A 27977-nucleotide genomic window follows, 5' to 3' on the forward strand; every position below is an offset into this window, starting at 1 on the left:
GAAAAGCCCTGCGACTCCCCAAACAAGCGTGCCAGAGTCACAAACCTCCCGGGGAAGCGAGCCGGACACTTCTTGGCAGAACCGGAAGCGGCAAGGTTTTCTGTGGCTCCCGTGTTCCACTGTTGCTGCAGAAACTAAGGGGGTCCCTCCCCTCCCCTCCCCAGCGTACTGGCCCTGGAGAAATCAACAACCAGGCGCAGTCCCTCACTGTGGGGCAACGGTGACAACAGTCAAAGTGTGGTTTATTGCCAATCTGACACTTCAACACAAGGAAACACTACGCGCAAAGCAAATCGAGCTGGCCCCTTGTGCTCCTCCAGACCGAGGTTTCCTCCTTCCAGCCAGGCCTCCCTCTGCCCAGGAGGAGGTGGGGGGCTCGAGGAGCGCGCGTTCATCCCTCCCCGAGGGCAGCCCCCGCCCGAGGATCGCCAGGGGCCTTTGGTCCTGATCTGCAGAGGGGGCAGGCGGCTCCTGGTTTCTGGGCTTTTTCTGGCTGAGCTGGAGAGGCCTGCGGGAGGGCCGGAAACCTCCCAGGGATGGGGAGGCAGAGGGAGGAATGAGGTGGCTGGGCATGGGGAGTGGCCAGCGCAGGGGCAGCCAGACCAGGGGAAAGAAAAGCAGGAAGCAGGAGGGTCCCCGCAGGTGCCAGCAGGAACAGAGACTCCAGGAGGATGGCAGCACCTGGCCTGCCCCCCTTCCCAGGCAAGGGTCTCGTTGTCCTCAGCGCTCACCGTCACTGACGCCCTAGAGCGAGGCCCAAGGAGAAAGGGGCGATACCCCCAGCCCACCTAAGAGCATCCTGCTTTGCCTGAGGCCGCACCAGGGCCCAAGAAGGCCACGAACAGGTGATGTCTTCTTCCCCGTATCCCCAACAGCCAGCACAGACTGTGTTCTAGTCACCTCTAACCTCAGACCGGGAGTCCCAGGGGCAGGGGATGCACGGCCCAAACACCCGCTCCAGGGGCCCTGCTTTCTGGTGTGTTGCACACAACTCACAAAAGAAAGATCTAACTCAGAATATTAGAAATGCTCTGTATTTCCTGAAGTGCTGTGGCTCAGGCCTGCTGGGTCCTGGCTGCTCTGAGAAGTTCCTGTTGCAGGTAACGAGGCGCTCGTCTGGGAAGAACTGCTCTGGTCAGCCCCGGTCAGCCCTGAGCCCTTGCGCTCAGTGAGGGCTGGGCCTTCTCAGAGGCTCCTCAGCCACGAGGCCCAGGCCGTCAGCCTCCCCGCTGGACCCCTCCGGGGGTGACCTAGTAGTTGACGAGTTGAGCCGCGTAGCTGCCATCCTTTTTGTCAAGCTGCAGGGATCAAAGGTGAGGGGCTCAGTGGCCACGGGTGCCTGACGTACCCTGCGTCGGGCCCCAGGCATCCCGCCACTCCTCGGCCCCTGCCTTCCCTGGCACGGGCCCTTGGCACCTGCCGTGCTCCCCGCGTTGCTGGGGCCGCGTGTCTGCGCCCACCGGTCAGTGGCTTCTGACCGTCCTCAAGGTCCGCTGCCCCCCAGGCCAGTGAGCAGAGGCCAGGACAGCACTCCCGGGGCTCCTCCCCTGTCACCCCCCCCCCCCCAACCTGCACTGACTCCCCGCACCTGGTGGTCCTGCCTGGGGGCCACGCTGGGCTTCTGTGCCAGGGGCGGCTTCTTGGAGGTCCCGCCGCGGGGGGCAGCGCTGGGCCGGCCGGGCTCCTCCTCGCCGGGCGTCCCCACGGCCCCGGCCAGCATGTAGTGCTGCTTCCGCAGCTCGCCCAGCCGCACGCGCTCCACCTCCAGAGTCTTCTCCAGCTCCAGGACCCGCACCTGCAGCCCCGCGTGCGGCCGCTCAGCAGGCCCCACAGCCTCGCCCCAGGGGCCCTCCCGCCTTCCCGGAGCTCAGCCGCGGGAGAGGGACAGGAGAGGGACGCATGGGAGAGGGACGCGGGTAGGAGAGGGACGGCCGAGGGTGCCCACCTGGGTCTCCATCTCCTGCTTCTTCAGCTTGATGAGGGAGAGGCCGGAGAAGTCCATGGTGTCTGCAGCCAGAGGGGAGTGGGTAAGCGTCTGGGCACCCGCCCCCAGCCCGGCCGCTGCACCGGGGCCCCAGCACTCGCCTCTGTCCTCGATCTGCTCCTGGCCCGACCTGGTGGAGGCCACCACGCTGGCGGCCATCTCGTTGACAGCGCGTGAGCATTCCTGCAGGCGACTCAGGTGTGGGCTGTGCTTGTCGGCCTTCACCTGGGGGGCGGGGCGGGTTAGGGGGCGGGACGGCCTGCTGGCTGCACCACCCCCACGCCCACGGTCTCCCCGCCACACGTGGTGCCGCCGCCACGGCTGGGAGCCCAGGAGCCCGAGGGGAGCCTCACCTTGGAGGCCGCCACCAGCTGCGCCGTGCTGGCCGCGATCTCGTGGGAGCAGACGATGAGCTCCTCGTACTTGCCCGTGTGAAGCACCACCTTGTCCGCCGACTCCCTGGGGGCAGAGCCGGGCAGGGCCTGGGTCTCCGACCCCCTGGTCGGCGGGCCGCCTCCACACCCCTCCCCAGACCCTGAGCACCACACACACTGCTGCCCCCCGACCTGGGGCAACATACACCAGCTGCGTGGCTCCCCAGCCCACGGCCTTGGAGGCAGAGATGAGGCCTTCCGTCCACCTCGAATTCTTGGCGTAAAATTCCTGCTGCGTGGCTGCCCCCTAGTGGCGACAGGAGGGCGGGGCGGACCAGTCAAGGAAGTCCCGGGTGGCAACAGATCCCCGCGGGTGGGCCCTCCTCCCCTCACCCCGGCCGTGAGAGCGCATCCCTGGGCTGTGGGGGATTGGACTGGGACTCCCAGTACGCTGCACGCACTGGGAGGGCCTGTCGGCACTCTGCACACTCAGGCGTCTTGTGCCCGAGAGGAGTCCCGTGGCCGGCGTAAGCCACAGGGCGGGTGATACGGACGGAGAGGGCTCTGGGGTCAGGCCCCGCTCAGGAACCTGTCCCTCAATGGCCTAGCTGTGTGGCCTGCCCACTAGGCGGGGGCCCCACCTGGCCCCACCAGGGAGGCCCAGCTCACCCTGCCGCTCTCCACGATCTCCTTCTGCAGGCTCGTGGATGCTGTCACCAGGAGCCGGATGGCCTGCCAAGACCCAGACGTGTGTCATCCTCGGGGGCCCGGCCAGGCACAGGGCCCGCCCTGGGTCCCAGCCGGCCACTCACCTTCATCAGGTCTGTGCAGGAGTTGAGGATCCTGAGAGGAGCAAAAGGGCGAGGAAAACAAAAGGATCTGCAAGGCGGCCCCAGAAGCCACGGGGGCGTCAGGGTGCTCAGCGGGTCCCAGCCCTTCAGGGTGCTCAGCGGGCAGGCCCACAGGGTGCTCAGCGGGTCCCAGCCCTTCAGGGTGCTCAGCGGGTCCCAGCCCTTCAGGGTGCTCAGCGGGCAGGCCCACAGGGTGCTCAGCGGGTCCCAGCCCTTCAGGGTGCTCAGCGGGCAGGCCCACAGGGTGCTCAGCGGGCAGGCCCACAGGGTCAGGGTGCTCAGCGGGCAGGCCCACAGGGTCAGGCGTGCTCAGCGGGTCCCAGCCCTTCAGGGTGCTCAGCGGGCAGGCCCACAGGGTCAGGGTGCTCAGCGGGCAGGCCCACAGGGTCAGGCGTGCTCTGCGGGTCCCAGCCCTTCTTTCTGGAGGGCTAAGCAGTCAGGAGGGCAGAAGCCACCTCTCCCCTCCCCCAATCTGGAAAAACTGGGGAACCCGCCCTGGGGCGACTGGAAGGCAGAAGTAGGTCTCACCTCTCATTCACCTCCAGCTTCACCCCAGAGCTGGCATGGCGGGCCTGGTTCATCATGTCCTACACCCGATGACAGAGCTTTGAGTGGGTTGGGAGGAGGGCAGCGTGCAAGGACAGGGGACACCCGCACTGGACCAGCCGCGGAGCCAGGGAGGGGAGGGCGCGGCCCAGGGAGGGAAAGCTAGGGCCCCTGCCCACCCTCCCACCTCTGACCTGCAGAGGCCGCCTGGCCCTCGCACGGAGGCTGAGTGCGGAGGTGGGCGCAGCCTGCACTCAGCCCAGCGCCCCCCGGGCTCCTGCACCCTGGTCCTCACCTCGATCCTCCGCACCGCATCTTCGATGGCCGCAGACGTGGCCACCATCTCCTTGTCCACCATGGCCCCAAGCTCCTCCTGACGCACATCCAGGCTCTTGGGCTTCAGCTCCTGGGGGATGAGGGAATCCAGGAGTCAGATGGGGTGGATTCGACCCCCCGCCACCCCCACAGAGCCTGGGAGCGAGACTGGGGCAGCCGGGCCCTAGAGGGTGGTGCTCTGTCCCCGCCCCGTGTCTGCAGCTACAGGTTCTGCACGTGAGCACCTGTTCAGCCCAAACTGGAAGGAGGTGCAGAGAAGCTGGGGACCCCAGCCCAGCCCCACCGCCCCCTCCAGACCCGGGGCCACGCTCGGCATCCCGGCTGCACACCGCACCTGGCCCAGCTGAAGGATGCCCTGCAGGGGGATCCGCACCAGGCCGGGCTGGGCCTGCGGCAGAGCTCGCTGATCCTGCAGCTGCCCCACGAGCTCCAGAGCCCGGGCTCCACACTCCCTGCACGTGTCCATCAGGCCTGGGAGGAGAGGGCTGAGGGGACCCGGCGCCGAGAACCCCGGAAGACCCCAGCCAGGTCTGACACCAGGACCTAGCGGCAGCCGCCCCCCTTTCCCGGGTTCACCGTGAGGAGCACGTGGGACAAGCCCAGGGCGCACTTACGGTCAGCAGGGTCAGTGGGGGCCAGGTGGGAGGTGGCACTGCCGTGGACGATGGTGTCCGCGGCCAGGTGGGAGAACCGGGTCAGGGCTGCCACAAGGGCAGAGGCGTCTGCTCGGGAAGGACAGCCACCCTCAACGCTGCTGCTCCGGAGCAAGTCCCGGTGGTGCCTCTCCTGCCCGGCAAGCCCGCACAGCCACAGAGCAGCATCGCAGGAACCGCCCCCGGGTCTAGGTGACCCCTGGCCCGAAGGGCTGACCTCTGGAACGGGGCTGGGGCTTCCTGGAGAGGCGCCTGTGGTGGGAAACCGCCCCGAAAGCAGGAGGCGGCCATGGCCCGTGGGCCCGGGTCACCACCGCTGGCGGCCCCTGCCCTGCCCAGGCCCGCCCCGGCTGCACTCACCTGCCGCGGAGGCCAGGTACCGGGCGTGGCCCTCCTCCAGCGCGCTCACGGCATCCAGGGCAGCCTGGGCCCTGCTCACCAGGTAGTCTGCCAGCACAGGGAGAACCGGTGAGGGGCAGAGCCTGGCCTGAGGCCCCAGCACCCTCCTGCCCGCCTCCCTCGGGGGGGGGGGGGGGGGAGGTGGGAAGTAGGAAAGGGCGATGCCCGAGCGCCTGCCGCCGCGGCCGTACCCGGAGAGCTGGTGCAGCGCAGGTGCAGGGGGTCGTCCAGCTTGCCCACGGCGTCCTGCAGGATGCGCTCGGCCTCGGCGGCGGTGCCCCGCAGCATCGCAAACTGCTCATCCAGCAGCCTGTGCTGCAGGCCCTCCTCCTGAGACTCCTGGCGGGAGAGGGCGAGGCGGCGGTGAGCCGGCCAGGCCCCCGTGGAGACCCTCGCTGGGGAGGGGGCTTTAGCGAGAGGCCCTGCTGCACCGCCCCGCCCCCCCCCGCCCCCCCCGTGCCGGGGCTGCTCCCTTAAGAGGGGGGCACGCAGCTCGTGATAAAAGAGAATTCTGCCCCAATTCAGCTGTTACGGGGGTAAGGGAGGGGGGCCCGCACCTTGTCCGCCAGCCGCCCCTGCAGCTCGTCCCTCTCCCTGGAGCTGCGCTGCTGCTCCCAGCTCAGCGCCGCCTCCTTCTCCCGCGCCAGGCTCTGGGCCGCCACCAGCTCAGCCTGCCGCTGCCGCACGACGCTGCTCAGTGTGTCCTTCTCCGCGCTCAGCGCATCCAGCCTCGAGCTCAGCTCCAAGCCGCTCTGTGAACACCTGGCCGGTGAGCAGGGCTTCCAGAGGCCCTGCCCCCATCCCCACCCAAATCTACAGACCATCCCTAGGGCCCCAGGAGACTGAAGGCTGACTGAGGGCCAAGGAGCGGGTCCTGTTCCCTGTGTACCCCCCGGGGCTGGGTCAGAGCCACACCTCAAGGCCAGGGCGAGCCGCTCTGAACCACCCCGCGCTCCAGTGGCAGCCCGGCCTGGGAGGGCCCACACCTGCTCCGCGCGGCTCAGGGCCTCCTGCGCCCGCACCAGCTCTCCCGCCTTGGCCTCCAGCTCCCTCTTGAGCTTCTCCAGCTGGTCACTCTGCTCCTCCAGCTACGACGGGAGGGGACAGGACGTCACGGAGGCAGTGGAGCTGGGGGGCACGGGGGTTGCAGGGGGTGCCTGCGGGGTCTACGAGGCAGGGCCTGTGCTCACGGGACGCACCTTCATCTCTGACTCCCGTTTCACCTGCTCCACCTGGAAGGCCAGCTGCTCCTTCACCCGCGCCACCTCCTCCTGGCTCTGCTGTGTCACCGTCAGCTGCTTGGCCGTGTCTGCGTTCTGCACCGGCGGGGACCGGGGACAGGCTCGGCTGGGCTGCGCTCGGGGCCCCCCACAGCCCACCGGCCCCCGTCCGCACCCCCTGGGCCTACCTTCCGGAGCAGCTCGGCGTGCGTGTTGATGAGCTCGCTGTGCTTTTCCTTCAGCTTGTTGTAGCGCGCCTCGGTGGCGCTGGCCTTCTCTGCGGGGGAGGGGGAGGCCGTGGCCGTGACCCCCAGCCCCCCCAGCGGCGGACCCCGTCGCCCCGCCCCGCCCACGCCCTCTCCGCCCCGCCCCGCGCCGCGCACGCACTCTCCGCCTCCTCTCGCAGCCCCCGGTCGCGCTCGCCCTCCAGCTGGGCGGCGCGCAGTCGGGCCACCTCGTGGCGCAGCTGCTCGTTGTCCACCAGGGCCTTCTGCTTCTGCTTCCGCTGCTCCTCCAGCTCGGCCTCCAGCGCGTTCACCTGGCCCTTCAGCTGCGCCATGTACCGCTGCGCCTAGGCGGCGGGAGGGGAGGGGAGGAGGTGGGGTGTAGGTCCCCCGCGTGGGGCAGCCGCCCGCCCCTGCGCCTCCGCCCGCGCCCCTCACCTCCAGCTGGATCTTGTCGAGCTCCGTGCGGAGCGTCTCCACCTCCCTCTTCAAGGTCTCCATCTGGAGGTCCCTGGGGACAGAGGTCAGGCGGGGTTTTCCCCAGCCCGCGTGGTCCTGGCGTTCAAGTTCACTCAACCGGCACGATCAGGGGACCCGGGCACGGCCGCTGGTCCTCTCATCAGCACCCCCTCGGGGTTTGAGCATCTCAGGTCTGTGTCCCCAGCCGAGATCTTTCGGGATCACAGTTCCCGGAAGGCTGTTTCCCACTACGGTGGGCTCCCCAGGCCCTCACCTGTCGTCCTTCATGGAGCCATTGGGGGGTCCAAATGTCTGCTCGAAGAGGTCAGCCACCACCTGCCACGGCAAAGCACGGTGACCTCCACCCCCACTCCCCCAGGCCAGGAGGGAGGCCCAGCCACCCCCAGTGCCCCCAGCAAGAAGGGGGCAGCTCACCGCTGGTTCCGCGGCAGGCGGCCCCGTGCCGATCTCGATGAGGCTCTCGGGCTCCTCGTCCTCGGGGGCCTCCTCGGGGATCACCACCACCGGCTTGATGTGCTCGGCCAGCGCCGAGGCCCGCAGGAAGTTGGGGGGTCCCTGAGGGGGCAGCGGGTGAAAGCGACCCAGCGCTCCCCCCACCAGAAGGCCCTCTCTCTGCCCCTCCCACAGCCCACACGAGGCCCCACGCGGGGCCCAGCTAGGCGGCCGCGGTCCTCAAGCCCAGAGCCCAGGGCAGAACAGGGCTGCAGGCGGGCGGCGGCCGCTGGAGGACGCAGGTACCTCGGGCAGCCGGGGGATCTGGATGAGCCGCTTGAAGTAGAGCATGTCAGAGGCTCTGCGGAAGAAGTTTCTGAGGCTGCGGGGACAGAGGCGGGAGGTCAGAGGAGCCAGGCCCCAGCCCGGTAGCCCCAGCACACGTCGCCGGGAGCCGAGGAGCTTCTTTCCCAGCCATCCTCAACCCCGCCCAGGCTGGTACCTGTGAAACTGCTCATGGAACCGGTCCCGGTGGCCTTGCAGGGTGTCCGCTGGGAGACCTGGGGGCAGGGAGGTTTAACGGGACTTCCTCCTTGCTCATTGCTCTGTGCCCGAGACTTCAGATCCGCTCCCTGCCTTCCCCCTCCCTGCTCCTCCACGTTCTAGAAACCGTCATAGATTATAGACAGATTACCTGCCACCTGGCTGCGTCCCACCCACCATCAGGAGGGCCCAAAGAACCCCCTGTGAGGAGTTCAGCTCTTGACTGAGGGAGGGAAGGAACCAGTGAGTGGGATGGCCAGAACCTTGACCGCAGCGCACTGCATGTGGGCCCTGCTGGTCTGTCAGGTCGCTCTCACTCGAGTTTGCCCAAGGTTGACACTGGAACAGCTCACAGAACCCAGGCCAGCAGCCCAGACCCTCTCTGAGCACTAAGGAGCCACCACGTGCCTCCCCCAGTCCTCCCCGCCAGCCCAGCGAGCACGGGTGAGGTCCCGCTGCCGCCTCCAAGGCCAGGCGGTTAAGAGAACTGCAAACACGTAAAACTACGTGGCTCTTCCCACTAAATCTCTGTTTTGGAAAATAGTGATTTTTTTTTATAACAAGTATGTTATTTATGTTAGTGGGTAATGAGTTCATTACTGTTAAGTTTAATTAATAAATATCTTAAAGACTGCTTGATTCCCATCCCTGATGCAGGCTATCAACACAGCCCTCTGGGGCTTCGGCTGACCCTCAGGGCCGAGGCAGGCAGGGGTGGGGGCAGGGGGACTCACAGGAGTGCAGCTTGAACATGAGCTTGACCGTGTAGTGGTAGAGGTGGCTGCAGTCCTGGATGACCTGGATGAGGGGGGCCAGGCGGCACTGGCCCGAGGACATCTGGGACACGGCAATGGCTGTGTTGAGCTGCCGGAAAACTGTAAAAAAAAAAAAAAAAAGGGGGGGGGGGCGGGAGGAGCCTGAGCACGCGGAGCCGGGAGACGCAGGCGCAGACCCCACTCTGCTTACAGGCATAGTGACGGCCACAGCGAGGGCAGCGGCCGAGCGCTGGCCCCGACCGGCATCTCACGGCACCGTCACGGCAACCTAGAGAGCTGGGTTTGAAGACGGGGCAATGGCCTGGGTAACTGGCTTTACCAGTCCCAGTCAGGCAGTGGGACTCTGCCCCAGGCCCTCGGACACCAGCATGCTCCTCGTGGCGAGGAAGGACCCCGTGCGCTGGAGCTGCCGAGGACCAAGGCCCAGCGCTCCCACGAACTAAGGTGGCGGCAAGGTGGGGGGCAAATGAAACGCAGCTCCGCTCGGCCAGGGTCTCTGGAGAGCTTCCAGGCAGTGGGCCCAGGACGCGGAGCTGGAGAGACAGGGTGACTTCAACAGTCCTGTACCCATGGGCTTCCAGCTCACTCTGAATCTTAGGGACGGACGGAGGCCTAAGGCTGTGCAGCCCCAAGGCCTCGTTCTGCAGATGTGGAAACAGGCCCGGGCTTGGTCAGTCTCACAGCAGCGGGCTCAGGACGTGGTTCTGCAAACCCCAAGGGACCCCAAAACCTCACTTGCACTCAGGGTCAATCTCCCCTGACCCTGAGAATCAGCCTTTCATCCGATGGACCAACTAGGAGGGAAAGAGGCAGACATACTGCCACCCCTGACCGGCTTGCTCTCTGGGGCAAGGAGAGAAAGGAGCACGTGACACCCAGGGCAGCCCACGTGGGACCCTGTTCCAGATGGGTGGCCCCCAACCCGGGCCTACTCTCACCTTGCCTGGGGTGGGGCGATCTGCAAACCTCCGCAGTGACACAAGGACGCCTGGGAGGGAAGGGACCAGGAGGAAGGCGCTAAGCGCTGTCCCTCACCCGCTTAAAACTTAATTACATGTCACGTCAAGTCCATTTTCCTTGTAAACAATTAAAATACACACAGAATACTGTTTTGCGTTTTAAAACACAATGCAGCCATTTCTCATCTGAAGGGCGTTCAGGACATTTCCCATTTGGGGCTGTTACAAACCTCGGGGCGGGGAACGCCCACTCCCCCTCACTCTCAGGGAGACGCTGGCACAGGGGGTGTGGGCGCTGGCTGTGGCCTTTCTCCGCCTCCGGTTGTGGCGACTGGGGAGAGGCCCATCTCTGCAGCACAGCTGCCCCAGACTCGCCCAGCCTCAGGGTCCAGCCCCCGGCGCCAGGAGGCTGCCCAGACACCTCTTTCTCATTCCTGGTTTTCCATTAAAAAGGCATTTGCCTCTCACTCTCCCGTGGAGAGTGAGAGCGTCGAGTCACCCACAAGTTGTTCTGAAGCTGCCACTGAAAACAGTCACCTCTGCAGCCCCAGGAGGGTGAGCCCCCTGAGATTTCCTGTTCAACGGCTGCCGCGTTCCTGGGCTGGGAAATCTGACCTGACTCAGAGGCCTTTTACAGCAGAGAATGGGCAAGAAGGCTGAAACCAACTGCCTCAGGGCAGGCTCAGCTGGGAGGTGGATCGGGAACCTGAAGAGGCGGCTCCTGGCTCCCCCCGGCTCCCCCCGGCAACCCCCCACCCCGCGCCTTGGTGCCAGAGTGGGTTTCCTTCGGCCGAGACTGTTCCCTGGACGTGCCTGGCGTCCTGCAGGGGCGGTAAAGGCCTCTCCTTCCCATGCTCTGGGGGCACCTGGAGGCCCCGTGACCTGCTCCTGGTGGGAGCGTGGTCCCCAGGGGGCAGGTGTGTCCAAGAATGGCTGGCCCCCAGAGGCAGCAGGCCCCAGGTCACCCCCCCGGCCGGCTCACCTGATTCAGAGAGCTTCAGCTCACCGTCCATGTAATCGAACATCTCCACGGTAAGCTGGAAGCTACGGGGGAAGGAGGAGGGAGAGGTGAGCGGGAGGGGTGCAGGGCGTGGCCCTGCGAGGACCCCCAGGCGGGAGGGGGAGCACAGCGCATGCCCACGCCTTTGCACGGATGCACAGACGGCAGTCCTTCAGCCGAAATGCCCAGCTCCAAGTAAGCCCCATCCCTTTAGCTTTAGCCACATCTGCTGGGCACGTGACGACCTCCAGCCCCAGACAGAGCACGGCCCCCGGTGGGAACCTGGGTGAGGAACGCCGCAGGAACAGACGGGAAACCGGGGGACTCACATGTTGTTGACGTCGGTCCCAGCTGCCTTCTCCAACACCTCGTCTGTCACCTCCAGGCCCGCAGGGAACTCGGGGTGCTGCGGAGAGGACACCCCCACTCAACCGCAGCCCCTCTCAGCTCTGGCCCAGCACCGCTTCTAGCTTTTGAGGGGGGGGAAGGGGCCAGAGAAGCCCCCTAGCCTGTGGAGCCACCATCTGCCCCGGGCAGTGACTACAGAGACCAAGACACAGAGGATGGGACGTCCATCCGGAGCTGAGGGCAGGGCTGAGACCACCTCCCACGCTGGGAAATGCCTCCGGGCCTTCTGACTTCCCTGCCGTCTGTCCCAAGCTTCCCCTTGGTTCAGGTGGGGACAGGACAGATCCCACCCTCTGAGACATCTTGGAGGGAAGAGCCCAGGGTCCCACCAGCCCCACGATTCCCCCGAGGAAACTACCTTGAGGTGGAAGGAGATCTTGGTCAGCAAGAGTTTGGTGTAAATATTCACCAGCTGCCCATATCGGTCATGCAGATGGCCCTGTGGAGAAAGGGCCCTGGGTAAGGACACACTGCCCATGAGCTCGCCCAGGAACCCCGCGGGGCAAACAAGGAAGGTGAGGCCGGAAGATGCAAGATGATGAGCAGGGTGTCAATCCTTCACCCTCCCACGCTGTCACTTATTCATTCAACAACCACTGCTCAACCCACCAGAGGTGGCCAACCTTCTTTCCCAAGGGCCTCTGCCAGCCCCCTCTCTGCCTATCGCTCTCTTCTTCTCACTCTTGCCAGAGAGACTCTCGTGACAAGAGAGCTCCTCGTCCACGGCAAGAGGACAGTTCTGAGGTGGGACACTCCACCGAAATGCTGGTGGCGGCTGGGGAGGTACGTTCCGACGGGCACGTGAACACATCCTCCCCTCAGCCGCCTCCAGACACCACGTCCCCTGCGGCCACGCCCGCTGGGCCCACATCTGCAGATGGCACCAGGGATGCCACCTTCCTTACTTCAAGGGGTGTCCCCTCTGCAAGCCGGTCAGTTCCCAGAGGCCACCCGGCCCCCGCCCCGGCTGCTGGGGCCCCAGCAGTGCTCCCAGAGGACAGATAAGGCCAGAAGCCCTCTCTCCACGCAGGGGACGCCCCTAATTCCTGAGGGCCGTGGAGTGGATCTAGAATGCAAGCTCCTGGGGCTCTGAGACTTCACTGTGGAGGAGACGCTTCTGGAGAGCCTGCTGAAAATGCAGACTTCCAAGATTCAAGAGCTGCCGGTCTTGGGGGCCCAGCGTCTGCACCACTTACCCAGACTCAGGGTTGGGTAGTGAACTCACAGGGACTGAAGGGCTGCTGACTTCTGGAGCCGGAGGGCCCGTGAGGGGTGTGTTTGGGACTTGCTGCGCCAGGCCTTAAAAGCAAGGCTCAATTTCATTTACGGACGCTCATCGCCCGCTGCCACGGCCCCACTGAACGTGGCTCTAACTCTGCTGGCACGAGGAGGATGGGGGCACCACTGCAGGTGCTCTGTCCCCCCCTCGGCCCTGTGTGCCAAGCAGGACGGCGGTGGACTTTCCGGGTGGTGTTGCTGGCGAGGCGCTAAGGCCACCGTGCCTGCTCCCCGCACCTACCCACAAGTCTCCGATCTCCCGAATGTTGCTCCGGTACCGCTGGCAGTCGTGCAGCACCTGCCCAGAGGGGGAGACGAGGAGGGAGGATGAAGGGGCCAGAGCCTTAGTCGGTGGGGGGGGGGGGGGGGCCGTCCCGACACTTGCTCCCATGTATGGGGTGCGGGCAGCAGGCAGGGCGGGCCAGCCTGGAGCTGAGGGACACAGACGCCGGGACAACCCTCATTTCAAAGGATGCGGCTCTGTGCCTCCCTGGGGTGTTCAAGAGGCGGCAGACGGAGGGCCCGGGCCCCCGGACCAGCGGCTACTCACGTTGGGGTGCCCATCTCGAAGGACCTTGTGGAGGACGTGGCAGAACTTCCAGCTGAGGATGGAGCTGCTGGGAAGAGGCAGCCCGATGGCGTAGGACCAGAAGGTGAAGGCCCCCTTCTCGTGGTGAGTACCCAGGATGATGCCTACCAGGGTCAAGGCCAAGTGCACGCAGCAGGGACTCAAGCGTGGGGGAGGTCGGGTGCTCAGCAGGTGCAGCTGAACAGGTGACTGGGCGCAGAGACGCGGGTGGAAGGCGGCCCTCCCCCCTCCCCCCTCCCCACACCCCTCCCTCGGCGTCGGCCACAGCTCACCAAGAGCTACGGCTCTCAGCCAAGCAAGAGAAAGGGCAAGGTCATGCCCCACGAATTTAGCTGGGCCCAATGGCCTAAGACAATAGGTGGCCTTCCTGAGATGGGACTGAGTCTGGAAGGAGCTGAGCGAGGCTGGCCCAAGGCCACAGGGGGACACCCCTCATCAGGCCATCTGCCACGCCCACTGCCCCCCTAGTTCATTTCCCCCACGTCCTCCTCACACTCCCCGCCTCCCCTGGGGCCCCGAGGGACGGAGGGCGGCCGGCAGCGGGCAGGATACGCCGGGCATGCTTCTCCTTCACGGGGGCCTCCTGGGTGTTGATGGCTTTGCTGATGCTGATGGCCTGGGAGGGAACAGAGGAGGCAGAGGTCAGAAACCCACCCGGCAGGCTTCCCGGGACAGACCACCCAAAGGGGGAAGGGGCGACACACAGACGGGACCCATCCTTCCAGCCGGTTAAAGGCGAGAGTACACAGATAAGGGAAAAACAGAAATTCTCTAACCTAAGCAAACCAGACCACTCAAGACTCTTCTTCACGTGACATGTGCAGCTCCAACTACAGCTAATACCCGGTGCCACAACCACACAGAGCTTCCAGAGGCCTGGGAGGTAAGGACAAAAGCCGGCTTGTGCTGCAGGAGAGCAACTCTGACCTGAAAGCTGCGTGTGATTCGTTTTCCCCAGAAGGCGTAGCCCCTGGGCCCCAGGGGAGCCGCCAGTCCCCGCAGGACATCCTCTATCGGGTCTCTCCTCTGGGAGAGGCTGCTGTGGCCTGAGCCCTCTCGCACTCCACCAAAACATGCACGTCACCCCTACTTTACCACGGGGCACGGCCTGGAGACATGAGGCCTCACAGCCACTTCGTGGAAAACCAGGATAAACCAGGTCCCATCGCCTGTCTACATGCCTCCTGGGTGAGGGCGAATCCTGACTCAGCTCCCACTCCCACCGACACAAACAGCGACCGCAGCCCCACCAGTGGTGGCAGGAAGGGGGACCCGCTTAGCACACATGCTGCTACCACTCAGGCCCTGAGCAAGCGGCAAACTCATCCTTGATGCAGGTCCCCTCCCACCTCCACCTGCTGGAGTCTCGTCTCTTCCCCCTTAGTTCAACGCCGCCTCTTCCGAGAAGTCTTCCTGAATGTGACTGCGTCCTCACACAGGCTCAGGGCACTTACTGTCACCCCCATCCCACTCACCCAGGAACCACCGCCGGCCCTGGGTTTACTTATGGATATGTTTTAATTCTCTACCTGGCGGCAGGTCTTGGAAGCCTCTGTCCACCCACCTAGCCCCGAGCTGGGGGCATCCGTGCTTGCGGACCAAATGAGAAGAGCTGCCAGTGCCGTTGGTGGGAGGGATGGGATGAGGTCCCTGACCCGTGCAGACTCCTCTCCAGGTCAGCCGATTCTCCCAAGTCTCCCACAGGTCCTCCCCCAGGGCCCACGCTGCCCCAGGCCGTCCAGGGAGCTCGCTGGGCAGGGCAAGCTGTGCGCTCACCCTGCAGCCCGGCCCTGCGTGGACTTGTCCACGGCAGGCCCAGCAGTGGCGGGAGCGGGACAGGGCGGAGAGAGAGCCCCGAGGGGCAGCAGGAGCTTTCTTTCTTTTTAACCCAGAGGCCACTGTGCTCTCCACCTCTGGCCTGGGAACAATGTTAACTGTCCCTGCCGGGCAAGGAGGAGACTTCTCTCATCTACGGTCTATTGTGACCCTACTGTGGTCCTGCTCTGCAAAGCAGTGAGATTTCCTCTGTAAGAAAAGCAACCCCCTGAGAGCCATGGCCGTGCTTTCTGCTCAGATTCACGGGCCTAGGAGCTGCTGGGGGCTGGGCTAGCCCCTCGCACCCACCCCAGCAAGGCTGGCTGACCTCCTTTCACACACAGCGCCCATTGTGGCCATTCCCCGGGGCTCGGGGAGAGCGGGTCTGCAGCACACAGCACAGCGGGCCCCTGGGACACAGACGACTCTCCCAGCATCAAGGCTGGGCTGGGGGAGTGGCTCTGGCCTTGCGGTACCGGGGTCCTGAGAGGAACGCAGACAGGCTCTGGCTCCTCTTACGCTCAAAGCCTCAGCGAGCCAGACACGAGAGCTCCCTCACCATCTGTTCTGTGTTTGCCGATCCTCTGCCAACTCGGCCTCCCCGAGGCCCCAGCGCCTGCCTTCCCTCCACAGGCATCACCGTGAGAGAGGCCGGACCCCGAGTGTACCGTTCCCGGCCCCGCGAACATCACGCCCCGCCAGGCAGAACTCTGCCCACAGCAGCAGCGACGAGGACAACGATCGACAACCAGCCATTCCCGGGCGCTTCGCCCCTGCGCCAGGCACAGGCAACACGCTGCCAGCAACAGCCCCAGCAAGTGGGCATGCCCCCACTTTCCTGATGAGGAAACTGAGGCTCAGGGAGTTGGGGTATCTCGTCCGTACAGCTAATAAGGGCCAAGGCAGGTCTGGCTGTGTCCTGAACGATTCTGCTATCCAGCTCCCAGGCACCCCCCTCCAGTACAGGTACAGAGCTGGGAAGAGACACCAGCCCATAAGCCGGGAGTGCCTGTCTCCCTGACAGGGGGTGTGTAACCCTGTCCCCCAGCTGCCCTGACACCTGAGCTGGCTCTGACGACTGCCACCTGTTCAGAAGATCCCAGGCAAGAACAGAGCAGAGCCAAAGTCACACAGGCAGAGCAAGCTGCCCAGGAGGCCGGGGATGCAAAGATGCCGCCTGCAGTCCCAGCAAGTGCTCTGTCCTCCGCAGACGCCCACGAGGGGCGTGCCGACCCCCCTCCCCCCAGGGCCTGCAGCAGACACGCCCTGAAGGGATGGGCTGGTGGGGCCGGCGGCCCAGGCTAAGCATTCCCACCGCGGAGCCTTCCCCAGAGGCCGCTGGGCACAGGCTTTTACTTCACTATCGGTCCAAATGTATACGGAGCGCCCGCATGGCTGGGCCCTGGACCCCCAGAAAGAGTGCCTGCCCCTCCCCTCCGGGGAACCTGCTCACCTGTCCCCTTCCTGCTGCCACTCTATTTAAATCTCCCGGTTCATGCTTCTCCATGTGGTCAGCACCCCTGACAGTGTCTTCCTTATTTGTCTATTATCCTCCCCCCACTCCCAGCCCATGTCTACGCCACGGGGGGAGTGGTTCTGCCTCTCTGGGGCTGCTGTGGCCCCAGCCCCTAAACGGTGCCTGGCACACGCAAGGTCTTCAGAGGCTCCCGGGCCCCAGAGAGAAGTGGTGACTCAGGCACATGGGAGTCTGTCTGGCCCCCTCTGCCCAACCAGTGCCGCCCGCTCCCCGCGCCGGCTGTAGGAACAGGGTCCCTCCCGGCGGGAACACGGCCCTGCTGTGTGCAGGCGGCAGATGTGTGGACCGGGAGGCCTCACAAGGAGGCACAGTTCTCACACAGAGGCGGGTCTGTGGACACCGCACAAGCCTGCTTTTCCTGCCAGGCGCAGCAGCCAAGCCCCGTCCCAGGAGGGGACGGCAGGCCCCAGAGATGCCCGTCCCTCCCCTGCGCGTCCTGAGTGGGCCAAGCACTGGGGCGCCTCTCCTCAGCCCTGGAACCTGTGCTGGGCGATTCTGACATGGCTTAGCTCCTGGGTTTACAGTCCAGCTGCAGCTCTGACTGCAACATCTGCTTCCGTCTACACAAGCATGGCATCCTCACACCAGCCCAACGAGCGACTGCAGGAAGACTGAAGGAGGAGGGGGGGTCAGAGGGGCACCGGGGACCATCGTGTGGGTTCTCTCTAGCTTGCCAGCCTGAGAAAGGCTTCCTTCCGCCCTGGTACAGGGGCAGTTCTGACAACAGCAAGCATAATCCCTCACGACGGGCAGGATCAATTGCCATGGAGAGAGCCTTCTGGGAGACAGAAACTTCGAGTGGAATGGATTGATTAGGGGCCTGGGTGCCGAGATGGAAGAGCCAGAGCCGGAGAGAGAGGGTCCTGGGGGGGGGGGTGGGCAGGTGGCGACCGCCTTGGGGATCTGTTTATCTGACTTCCCACTCGACCTCTGAGAGGCCACGGATGGGGGGCAGGGAGCAGCAAAGCAGGACAACAGCAGTAACGGTGGGTCTATGACACCCCCAGATATGCCCAGGGGGGCTCTGGGGGAGGGAGCTGGAGGGTTTGCAAAGACAGCGGAGGGCGGGCAGAGACACGCTTCTCAGACCCGTGAGGGTGGGTGACTGAACAGTTTCACGGGCATTCAGACCACTGCTGCTCCTTCTGTGCTGGAAAAATCCAAGCCCAGGCCCGGAGAGCCACCTCGCAGTGAGGGGCCTGACCCTCTGGAGGGCGGCGGGGGACAAGGCCGAGGGGTGGAGAGGCTCTAGCGGGCTCTGGAGACACAGTCGGAATTGCTGGCACCGGGAAGCTTGCAGGAGGCGTATCTCATGCCAAAGGCCAGCAAACTGGCCTCAGTAAACGAATAATAACATGATTTTTATCGAGTTCAGCCATGTGCCAGGCACCACGCGGAGCACCTCACCGTTATCATCTCATTTAATCTCCTGAGTAACCCCTGAAGCATGTGGATGAGGAAATCAAAGCTCAAGGTCACAATGACGAACACAGGCACTATTCTAGGCACTGTCCCCACAGAGACAACCCTCCCCCGTTAACCCGGGTCGAGCAGTTCCCAAGGTGGCCGCGCAGGAAGGGAACCCAGGCTGCTGGCTCTGTACACTGTCCCCTCAGCCACCACCGGGTCCCCGGCCGCCTCTCTCGCTGGGGGAGGGGGCCGGGCTGAGGGAGCCGTGCGCCAGCACGCACGTCCTTCTGGTCCCTCTTTGTCCCACTGCAGGGACCCAGCTCCCGAGGGCCTGGTGTCACTCAGGGAGGACCTGGCCCAACTCCAAGTCAAAAACGCAGGTTCTGGATCCAGGATTCGTTCAAAGCACGGGTAAGAACAGCAACTGGGTGGCACCGAGCAGCTCAGGGGGCTCCCCCACGGCTCCCCCGTTCCTGCAGGCGAGGCCTTAGGGCCCTGGGCCCCCTCTGGGCCTTCAGCTCGGCCCCCTCCAGCTCCCTCCCGGGGCGGCTTCTGTCTGCAGCCAGGGTGGGGACGTCTGGGAAGGCTTCTTACAAGGGCCCCACTGGGTCCATGGGAGCCAGAGCCTCAGGACACACTTGCCCCTGCTTCCAGGAACAATCTCGTTCTTGTTTGTCAAATAAAAACCCCATCTGGTGCCAGCAGAGGCCCTGGGAGTCAAGCCTGAGGAGGCAATCCCAGGACCAGGCCAGACAGAGCCACCAATGGCACTTGTCCCTGGACAGGTGACTCCCAGGGACACACGAGAAAGCATCTCGGTGCTGGTTCAGGAGAAAGGCGACCCGGCTGGGGCAGCGGGGCCGGGGCAGGAGCCCCAGCAGGTGATACTCCCAAGAGCCTCGGCGCCTGCTGCAGACTCGAGACAGAAGCCTTGGGGTGTGGACACCGTCAGCGAAGCCGGGCAACCAAGCTGGGACGCTCTGGTCAGCAGTTGCACACAGCAAGCCCGTCCCTGCCCCATCGCCTGTGGGGCTGCACGCCAGGCAAAGGGGCCCCAGGAAGAGCCATGGGGAGAGGACAGTCACTGAGGACGGAGCAGGAGCCAGAGCGGCTCACGAGGCCACAGCCCGGTGCGTACCAACATTGGCAACACCGTTCTAGAAACCCACAGCCCCCTGCAGGGGGTCAGAACCACATGACCGCAGAGGCTGCAGCCCCGGACGTTCTCTGCGAGATCTGACATCCTCCAGGCCGTGGGGAGCTCTGCACAGCAGAGGAACGTGGACTCGGGGAGACCCCTTCCCCAGGAGCCCACGTGAACGGGGCCAAATACAGGTCTGCTCACCCAGTTCCACCATTGCCAGCCATGGCACCCCAGCGCACAGACCCCGGTCCCATCCACTCCGACCCACAGGGGCACCTTCACTTTAGAAACTTCCCCTTTTCCTGTCTGGGAAGCAGGAGCAAAAAACCCTTGAAATCTTCGAGAATGCAAACATACACAAAGTGTGTCTGGAACATCTTGCTTTGTTCTAGCCACACCGTCTTCCTTCTGTCCCTCAAACACGACAAGCCCGGTCCCACCCCCAAGCCCAGCTGTGCTTCTAGGGTCACCCTGCTCTGAGTTAAAGCGCCCCTCCTGGGGGGTCTCCCCCAACCATCCTATCTAAAGCAGCCCCCCCCACACACACAGCTTCCTCCCGGTTACTTTCACCCAGGACATTTATTCCCTGAAACCGTCTTGTTTACCATGTGTTCTGTTTCTACCTCTGGCCCCTGAACAGACGTGCTCGGTACAACAAACCCTGCTGTGCCTCCCGAAACCCATGCCTGGGGGTCAATAAATCTTTGCTGGATGAATGGAAGAGTGAATACTTGAATGAACGAAAGCGCTTTCAAATACAAGTACTGGTTAAATTCAAGGCAGTGTGTGTGTCTCTTTCTCTAGCTAATAATTTATCTACTAGAGTTAAATAGTAAAGGCAACTATAAAACAATTTCTATTTTTAAAATCAACCCTGAAATGAATCAGACTCAATCCTCCTTGTACTGTTATCATGACGCGCTTCATGGTGGCACTTGGCAGGGACAAAAAAACATCCTTCAAAGAGCCGGGTCACAGGGACTGGCAGAGAGGTGGGTTATCCTGCTTTAGTGTTTCCAAAGAGTTGTTTGAAGGACAGAAAGATCTCATTCAAATGCTTCTGTCACCTCAAAGGCCATTGATGAAAGCAAACACAGGATTTCTGTAGCCAAGGAGGCGGCTGAATGTGGTCTCAGGCAAAGCGGTGGGGAGCTCTGGGCCGGAGGTCTGCAGCTCGGACATTCAGCAGAGGGAAGTCAGTGCAGCAACACCATCCTGCGATTCAACCGTCTTTTCCCTTTATTCACGTCCCCCAGTGCCCACTCTGTCCGGGCCTCTCAATCACTCGACCGTTTAAGAAACTGGAGGGAGGGCCGCGCTGCGGCCGCTACTCCTCTGCAGGAGCCCCGGACGGGATCCTCCCATCCACCCGGATGAGGCTCACTGGGGGACACTGCCACCCCTCCCCCGGGCTCTGCAGGTGACACACGAGGAGGAGGAGATGGTAGAGGAGGACGTGGCCCGAGTCCCGCCTCCAGGAAGGACAGGGAGCCAGCCCGGGCAGCTCCTTGCCTGGGCTCTGGTGACATCACTCCATAGACCTGTCTGTCCCACAAGCCAGGGGGCCGAGTCACTGCCTGGCGGGAGAACCTAATGCAGTTTGAAGGTTGTGTTTATTTCAGCAAGAGGAAAAACAACCCCGCCTCTACTAAACTTTTCTCCAAGAACTCAGTCTTTCCCTGCAGTGGGAGTCATGGCTTTTTAGGCCTCACTGAGTGGCAGCATCAAAAAATGGAGACCCACGGGCCCCCGTGGCACCCATTTATTCAGCGCACGCACACCGAGAGGGTCCCCTGAGCCGGGCACTCCTGGGTGCTGGCACACAAGAAGCCAACATTGTCCGTGCCTGAGGATCTTGGGGTTCAGAGGGTAGTGCTTAGGGGCTCGGAGGGGGAGGCAATGCAATCCCTTCTCCGTGACCCTGGATCTAAACACACGCCCGACCTCACGGCCGTCCACTCCTGCCGGTTCGGCTGCAGGGTTTGGGGAGACAGGGGAATAGTGGGAAAAGTATCGCGAGAACTAGGGCAGCCTAGTAAGGCTCGGGCAGGAGGAAAGCGGTTGACAGCTTCGCAAACAAGGTGATATTTGAGTCCTCCCTGGAGTCAGGTGGAGCTGGGGCGAGCGGGTTGGGGGGAAGGGTATCGCTGACAGCGCGGCCGGCTGGCAAAGGCTCTTCAGGCCCCAGCTCAGGTTAGCCCGCTGCGTTTCCCTGTCCCCCCGCCAAGCAGGCCTAGACTCGACTCCAGAGTTTCCACTTCGCACTGCTGGACTCAGAGCCCAGGCAGGTTTTATTCACAAACGGGAGGCTGGCCTGGGGGCAAGGTCAGGAGGGCCCTGAGTTTAAGTCACGGCTGGCTTCCCCAGACCTCCCTGGGGCACCTCCCTGGGGCTCCCCTCACCTGGGAGCAGGGCCTGCTGTCCTGGAGAAGGGGGGCGCCGCAGGATGGCTCTTCCAGGAATGGGCTGCTCCCCACCTTCCCAAGTCCGCCCAACCCCTGTGGCAGATCTACTGCCCTCCCCAACAGCCCCAGCTCCCCATTTACAGAGGCTCAACTAGGGGCTCAGGGACGGAACCAAGAGGGCATCATTTCCATTTCTTCAGTCCAGCCCGCCTTCCCATACACAACGTAACAGCCAACAGCCGCTCAGTGCAGCATTCACCCCGCACCAGGAGCTGTGTCATCCTGCAAATCCTCCATGACTCGGGCACTACGATTATATCCATTTTGCAGATGAGGAGACTGAGGCACAGAGTCTCGCTCTTAACAGCTCTGCCACAGCACACCTGTTCATCTCCCACCTCCTTCGTCAAGATGAAAACCCTTGGTTGGAGGGGATGAGAATGATCTTCATCTTCCCGTAGCACATCCCAGAGCACCAGAAACAAGCCAACACATACACAGTAAGTGGTCCCTCATGAACGTGTCGTGGGACAAACGTACAAAGATGGGAAGGGGGAGGGGAAGGACGAGCAGCCACAACCCCACCCCAGCCTGAACCAAGAGGTCACCGGCTACCCGGGGAGCCCAGGGGGACTGCGGCAGGAAACCCCAGGAACCAGGAAGTCAGCAGCTGCCCTGAGCATCACCAAGCTGGCTGATGCGGCAGAAGCAGGTGGAGGGTGTCTGAGGGGCGGGCAACAGCAGCGCAGCTGGAAAGAAGGGCACAGCTCACCACCCACCGCAGCTGGCCCACCTCCGGGGGCCGGGGAGGAAGGCAAGCGCTGCTGGGGCAGCTCACACGAGGCTTTGCAGGCGGCGTCCTGGGGGTCGTGAGCCTGGTTCTTTCTCTCCTCCTTTTCAGAAAGCCTCGCTCACCTCTGTTCTTTAGCCATTCGACCAGCCTGCAGTGGGTGCCAGGCCCCTTGCCCCTGCCCTCAGGGAGCTGACCGACGTGGGCGGAGCTGGGGAGGTTTTCTGGCTTTCACCGTGTGGTTTAGATTTCCTCCCAAGCTCGGGGGTGGGGGAACTTTTTTAAAATAAACATTTAAATGAGGCCCAGAAAGGGGTTGGTAGCTAACAGTGTGGTAATGCCACAGCATCTATAAGAAATAATGAAGACAGAAAGGGAGCGTGTGTAACTATTCACAATAGCCAAGACACGGAAACAACCTAAATGTCCATCGACAGATAGATGGATAAAAATGTGGTATGTATATATATACATATATATATATATATATATGTATATATATATCCACACACACACACACACACACACACACACAATGGAATATTATTCAGCCCCTAAAAAGAATGAAATAATGCCATTTGCAGCAACATGGATGAACCTAGAGATTATCATACTAAGTGAAGCGAGTCAGAAAGAGAAAGATAAATACCATATGATATCACTTATATGTGGAATCTAAAGTACGACACAAATGAACCTAAATACGAAACACAAACAGACTTACAGACTAGAGAACAGACTTGTGGTTGCCAAGAGGGAGGGGGTGGGGGAGGGAAGGACGGAGTTTGGGGTCAGCAGATGTAAACCATTACATATGGGATGGATAAACAACAAGGTCCTACTGTAGAGCACAGGGAACTATATTCAATATCCTGTGATGAACCACAATAGAAAAGAATATATATGTATAACTGAGTCACTGTGCTGTACAACAGAAATTAAACACAACATCGTAAATCAAATATACTTCAATAAATTTTTTTTTAAAAAGGGAGTGTGCATAAGTCTGCCTGCCTGGCAGAGGGGGTGATGGCATATGTGGGAAGGGAAGTCAGGGCAGAGGCAACAGTGTGCAGAGGATGGGAGTCCAAAAGACTATTGCCAATTTGGGAACAGCCTTCAAACCAGAAACTCAAGTTAAGTTCCCAAACACCTGTCTGTGTCCTGTGGCTTGTCTTCAATAATGAGATTCTAAAGAATTCCTGGCTGGGGAACTTGAAGAAAATAGACCTATGCGCCCAGGGCTCCAATCCAAGCCAAATCACTCCAAATCTCCAGCATTTAGACATGGAAGAATTTAAAAGCACCCCAGGTGATTCTAACACCCTGACGTCCAATCCGGTAGCTGCTGGCCACGTGTGGCTAATGAGTGCCTGAAATGTGAGCCCAAATTGAGATGTGCTATAACAAACACAAATTGGAGTTTGAAGACTTGGTAGGAGGAAAAGAATGTAAAATATCCCATTCATAATTTTTATAGTGATTACGTGTTGGAATGGCTATATTCTGGATACACTGGGCTAAATAAAATATATGATTAAAGTGAATTTCACCTGTTTCTGTTGGCGTCTTAGTGTGGCTAAGTAATCTAAAAACGATACACGTGGCTCCTGTTCTGTTTCTACTGGATGGCGTTTTTCTAACGTGAGCTGGCCTGAGAAGCCCTGAGTGTCAATAAATGTTAATTCTTACAAGATTTCAGTTCCACAGAGGCTGCAGAGGGGACGTGTCACCGACCTGGAAAACTGGACCTACGAACAGTTTTCCTCCCGCTGCTCCCCCTCCACAGCTCCCACCCCACCAGAAAACCCCTAACACCCGGGGAACCTCACCCCGTATGCCTGTATCTAATGCCCTTCTTCCCCGCCGGGCCTGGTTTACCGAGCAGCGTGGCCCCTCTCTCATCCTGACTTTAGAGGAAGCTTTTGGGCTCTGTTTCCATTTCCTGCAGGGGAAACCGAGGCCCAGATGGCAAAGGCGCACTTAGACAAGGAAGAAGCAAGGTTGGAGTTTAGCATTTCCAGGACTCCCATCTGCTGCGTCCTCACCCATGCTATACCTCAAAGACGGAGCTCCTCCCTCGTGGAAGGTCTGAAACAGTTCTCAAATTTTAAAGCTTTTTGGGGGTGGGGAAGGGAGAAAGATGGCTAGCTGACCATTTGCAGAGCACCGTACTACGTGTTTTGCATCCTGTAGGTATTCGTGGCCTATTGTTGCTACAACAAACGGCCACTATTGGCTCAGTGGTTTAAAACGACACAAATTTATCATCTTACAGTTCTGGAGGTCAGAAGTCCAAAACGGATCTTCCGGGGCTAAAATCAAGGTGCCAGCAGGGCTGCGTTTCTTTCTAGAGGCTCTGTGGAAGAGTCCATTTCTTTGCCTTTTCCAGCTTCTAGAGGATGCCCACGTTCCTCCAGCTTCAAAGCCAGCGATGTCCGGTGGCGTCGTCCTCACCTCACACCACCCTGACCTCCTTCCCAGCCTCCCTCTTCCACATTTAAAGGCCCCGTGATTACACTGGGCCCACCTGGATAACCCAGGCTACGCCCCCTATTTTTAAGGTCAGCTGATTAGCATTTTCTTACCTAGGGCTGTAACATATTTACAGGTTCCAGGAATTAGGACCTGGACATCTTTGAGGGGTCCCTCTTTAGCCCACCCCACCATTTCTATACCTTAAAACAGCCCTAGGAAGTAGATGGAATTATCTCTATTTTTATAGACCAGGAAACAGGAGTTAAGCACCATGCCCAGGAACACAGGCTAGCACTCGGGTGTTAGTTACCGCTTTCCATGATACCACACCATCTTTTTAACGAGACGGTCAATTTTCAGGTTCAGAACACACAGGTATACTGTATTCCACGCTATTCTGCATTCAGAATACTACAACAACAAAAAGCCAATACAATTTTGTCACTTCCATTTTGAAAAGGGGTTTTATCACCAAAGGGACTAAAGTCTTGGGGAAGAATAGACCAGCTTTCTGGACGGTGCCCCTGGGATTACACACACGCACTCGCATACCCACATCATACAGCAAACACAAGTACCTGCCACACGAAGGACGCATGACTGCCCCCTTCCTTCACACTCCCAACTGGGGCGGGGAAGGAACCTTTTTGCAAAACAGGGTGTGGCCAGTCAAGAAAGCAAATATGGAAGTATTTTTCCTCCTCTTGACCCAGAAACCCAGGAGGAAAAGCGAGGCTGGCGGGATGGTGGGGGACTTAAGTTCTAAGGAAACCAAAGCGCCCCTCTGCTACACAGGACGCTGTGGTCAACGTGAAGCCACAGGCAGCGCAGTCCAAAGGGAAGGTGCGTAGGTGGGTTGGATGTACTATTTTCTGTCCAGAAGGAGACATGTAAGCAGCAACCTCAGCTTTCCTCGTCCTTTTCACCAATGAGGTCTGGCTGGCAGCTCACTAGATATTTCTGGGAGCAATCTAGTTAAATATTAACCATGCACAAAACCTTATTCCTACATCCCTCAATAAGTCACTCTGAAGACAAGCAAATCTAGACACTGAACCTGAATTCCATCTTTCCAGAAAAGAGCCCTGGAATTGGTAAATCCTGTGAGATTCACCTATTAGAAAGAATTATTCATGAAAAGTAACCCTCTCGGCCCCTGAGAAAAACCCAACCAGCAAAAACAAAACACCCTCTTGTTTACCAAACCAACCACCAGAATAAGTCGTCCTGTATCAGAGATGCTTTCTCTTTGACATTCAGAAAGCTTGCCCTTGATTTATAACAATTTAAGAGTGAGATCAATGAACTTGGCCCTTTAAATTCCATCTCCTCTATGTAGCAATCTGACCTCTTTATAGCTCCTCAAAACCACAGAAAAAACAAAAAATCAGTGAATGAATAAATCTTCTGACAACATCCAGATTCTCTCTGCCAATTAAAATTTTCTCCCCTTCCTTCCGCAAGTTCCTGGCACAATTAATTATGTATTAATGATTTTAAATTAAATGCCACATTTGTTTTTATGACGGGCTATCCGGGCTGAAAATACACCAGGGGCCAGATGATGATGATTTCAAGGATAAATTAATAATTTGCGGCTAGGTTGGTTCAGCACTAATCCTTTATAGAGCCAAGGTTTTATCATTTTCCTTGTTAATCTCAAGCACAAAGGTTAGATGTTTCCCCTGCATTTTTTCTTACTTCAAAACGAAAGTTATTGTAGGCTGCATGTGCTAACTTGATTTGAAAGACACCGCACAAGTCACTGCTCCTGGCAGGGAGAGGTGGGAAGGACCTTGCTAACGGCAGACACAAATGTCATCATCCTACTTCAGACAGGGGTGAGTGGGTTCCTTCTGGCTTTTTTTTTTTTTTTTTGGCCGCGTCGTGCGGGATCTTAGTTCCCGGACCAGGGATCGAACCCGTGCCCCCTGCACTGGGGGCGCGGGGTCTTAACCACTTTCCGCCAGGGAAGTCCATGGTTTATTTCTAAAGTAAAAATTTTCTGCTGTTTCAGTCCTGGTTGACTTACTTCGGCAAAAAAACCCAGTATGCTCCCCCCCTCCCCCAGGCATAAGAATACCTCAGTGTTTGTAAAATAAAAAGGAACAGAAAACCAGAAACAGCACCGCCCTCATCAGTGTGGTCTCAGCAGGAACACATGGACAAATACACACCCCCGTCATTGTTTCATTTTTAAAATAACCTTCCCAGGATAGGCCACCCTCTGGAAGAGATGCGGGCGCGTGGGAAGTGCAGGAAGGGAGCCCTAGGAAGTTTCCGTCTGTCAGGAGCCGTCATTTAATAAGGGGGTGTGAACCTGTTTATACGTGGGCCAGCGCTCGGGCAAACAAGTCTGGCTACAGACGTGAAACTTTTCGCCCAGCAGATAATAAGATATTGTGCGGCCCTGAAAAACAGCTCAGGAGAAAAGGAAGCAGGGAGTTTCCTTTAAGGAAATGCATTGCTTCTCCGAGGAGGGGGCATTCTTTTAAGGCGTGGGAAAAGTGGACGGAGCCCGGGAGAGGCGGCGCGGCCAGGGCGGAGAAATCCTGTCGGGCCGCCCCGGCCGGGCGCACCCAGGCCCGGGACGCACCTTGACCCCACCTGGCCCCCCGCCGCGTCTCGGCTCCCTCCACCTGGCCCCCTCCCGCCCCCTCGGCTCCTAGCCACCTCGGTCCCCGGCCGCCTCTCAGTCCCTGGACACCTCGGTCGCCTGGCCACCTGGTCCCCCGGTCGCATCTCAGTGCCCGGCTGCATCCCAGTCCCCGGCCACCCCGGTCCCCCGCCACCTCGGGCCCGGGCGCCGGCTCGCGCTTCCGGTTCACCTGCGCGCGGGGCGGCTCGGGCGGCGAAGGCCGGGGAGCCGGGTGGCCGCGGCCGAGATGAGGCCGGGGAGCCCCAGGTGGCCGGGGAGCAAGGGGTCCGGGGGGCGGCCCGAGCCCCCGGAACTCTGGAGGCGGGCGCAGGCCGGGCCCCAAGGGACGCGTGTGAGGGGAAGGGGAGCCGGCGCCGCCCGCCCGCGGCCCCGCCACTCGCCTGGGTCTTGTCGAACTGCTCGCGCTCGGCCTCCAGGCTGTGGCCAGGCCTGCGGCTCAGCACCCGCGCCGGCACGTTCTTGATGCTGTTCATCCTGCCGCCGCCTCCGTTCCTGAGCCCGGCTCCGCGCGACTGAGCGATCCAGGCCGGCCCCCCGCGCCTAGGCACCGCGAGGCCGCCCGCCGCACGGCGCCGCCCGCCCGCCCGCCGGGGGAGGAGCCGCCGCCGCCCCGCCCATGCGCCCCGCCCCGCCCCGCCCGGCCGCGCCCCTGGCCAGGGTAGGGGCCCGGGCCGGGGCCCCCAGGCC

At 61.2% G+C, this 27977-nt stretch overlaps 1 protein-coding gene across 3 annotated transcripts; it reads right to left on the reverse strand.

Annotated features, from left to right (window-relative positions):
* Positions 1-225: 225 nt before the first annotated feature.
* HIP1R (huntingtin interacting protein 1 related) lies at positions 226-27867 on the reverse strand. 3 transcript variants are annotated; one of them, XM_059893611.1, is made up of 32 exons: positions 27671-27866; positions 13605-13668; positions 13014-13156; positions 12705-12761; positions 11544-11624; positions 11107-11183; positions 10760-10821; positions 8777-8917; positions 8002-8059; positions 7806-7881; positions 7482-7622; positions 7321-7382; positions 7026-7098; positions 6751-6934; positions 6552-6640; positions 6343-6459; positions 6130-6231; positions 5701-5895; positions 5335-5482; positions 5105-5191; positions 4706-4813; positions 4426-4562; positions 4051-4161; positions 3739-3796; positions 3171-3242; positions 3028-3090; positions 2551-2665; positions 2338-2443; positions 2086-2209; positions 1946-2007; positions 1589-1795; positions 226-1298 (listed from the first exon to the last, which is right to left on the reverse strand). In XM_059893611.1, exons 1-32 carry the CDS (start codon positions 27761-27763, stop codon positions 1251-1253), a joined length of 3261 nt encoding a protein of 1086 aa, XP_059749594.1. In that variant the 5' UTR covers positions 27764-27866; the 3' UTR covers positions 226-1250. The 3 variants fall into 3 exon arrangements, with proteins under 3 accessions (XP_059749594.1, XP_059749592.1, XP_059749593.1); XM_059893609.1 differs by having other exon boundaries at positions 2565-2665; positions 3171-3201; positions 3738-3796; positions 27671-27865; XM_059893610.1 differs by lacking the exons at positions 226-1298; positions 1589-1795; positions 1946-2007 and having other exon boundaries at positions 2120-2209; positions 3171-3201; positions 3738-3796; positions 27671-27867.
* Positions 27868-27977: the final 110 nt, after the last annotated feature.

The sequence above is a fragment of the Balaenoptera ricei genome, chromosome 14 (genome assembly GCF_028023285.1).
Source record: "Balaenoptera ricei isolate mBalRic1 chromosome 14, mBalRic1.hap2, whole genome shotgun sequence".
In the NCBI taxonomy this organism is placed as follows: domain Eukaryota; kingdom Metazoa; phylum Chordata; class Mammalia; order Artiodactyla; family Balaenopteridae; genus Balaenoptera; species Balaenoptera ricei.

Coding starts and splice junctions, on each gene's coding strand:
- HIP1R (XM_059893611.1), bottom strand. CDS start 27,763: ATGAACAGCATCAAGAACGTGCCGGCGCGGGTGCTGAGCCGCAGGCCT. Junction 12,762..13,013: donor TTCGAGATGGGCACCCCAAC/GTGAGTAGCCGC, acceptor CCCTCTGGGCAG/GTGCTGCACGACTGCCAGCG. Junction 10,822..11,106: donor GGGACCGACGTCAACAACAT/GTGAGTCCCCCG, acceptor CTTCCCCCGTAG/CTTCCAGCTTACCGTGGAGA.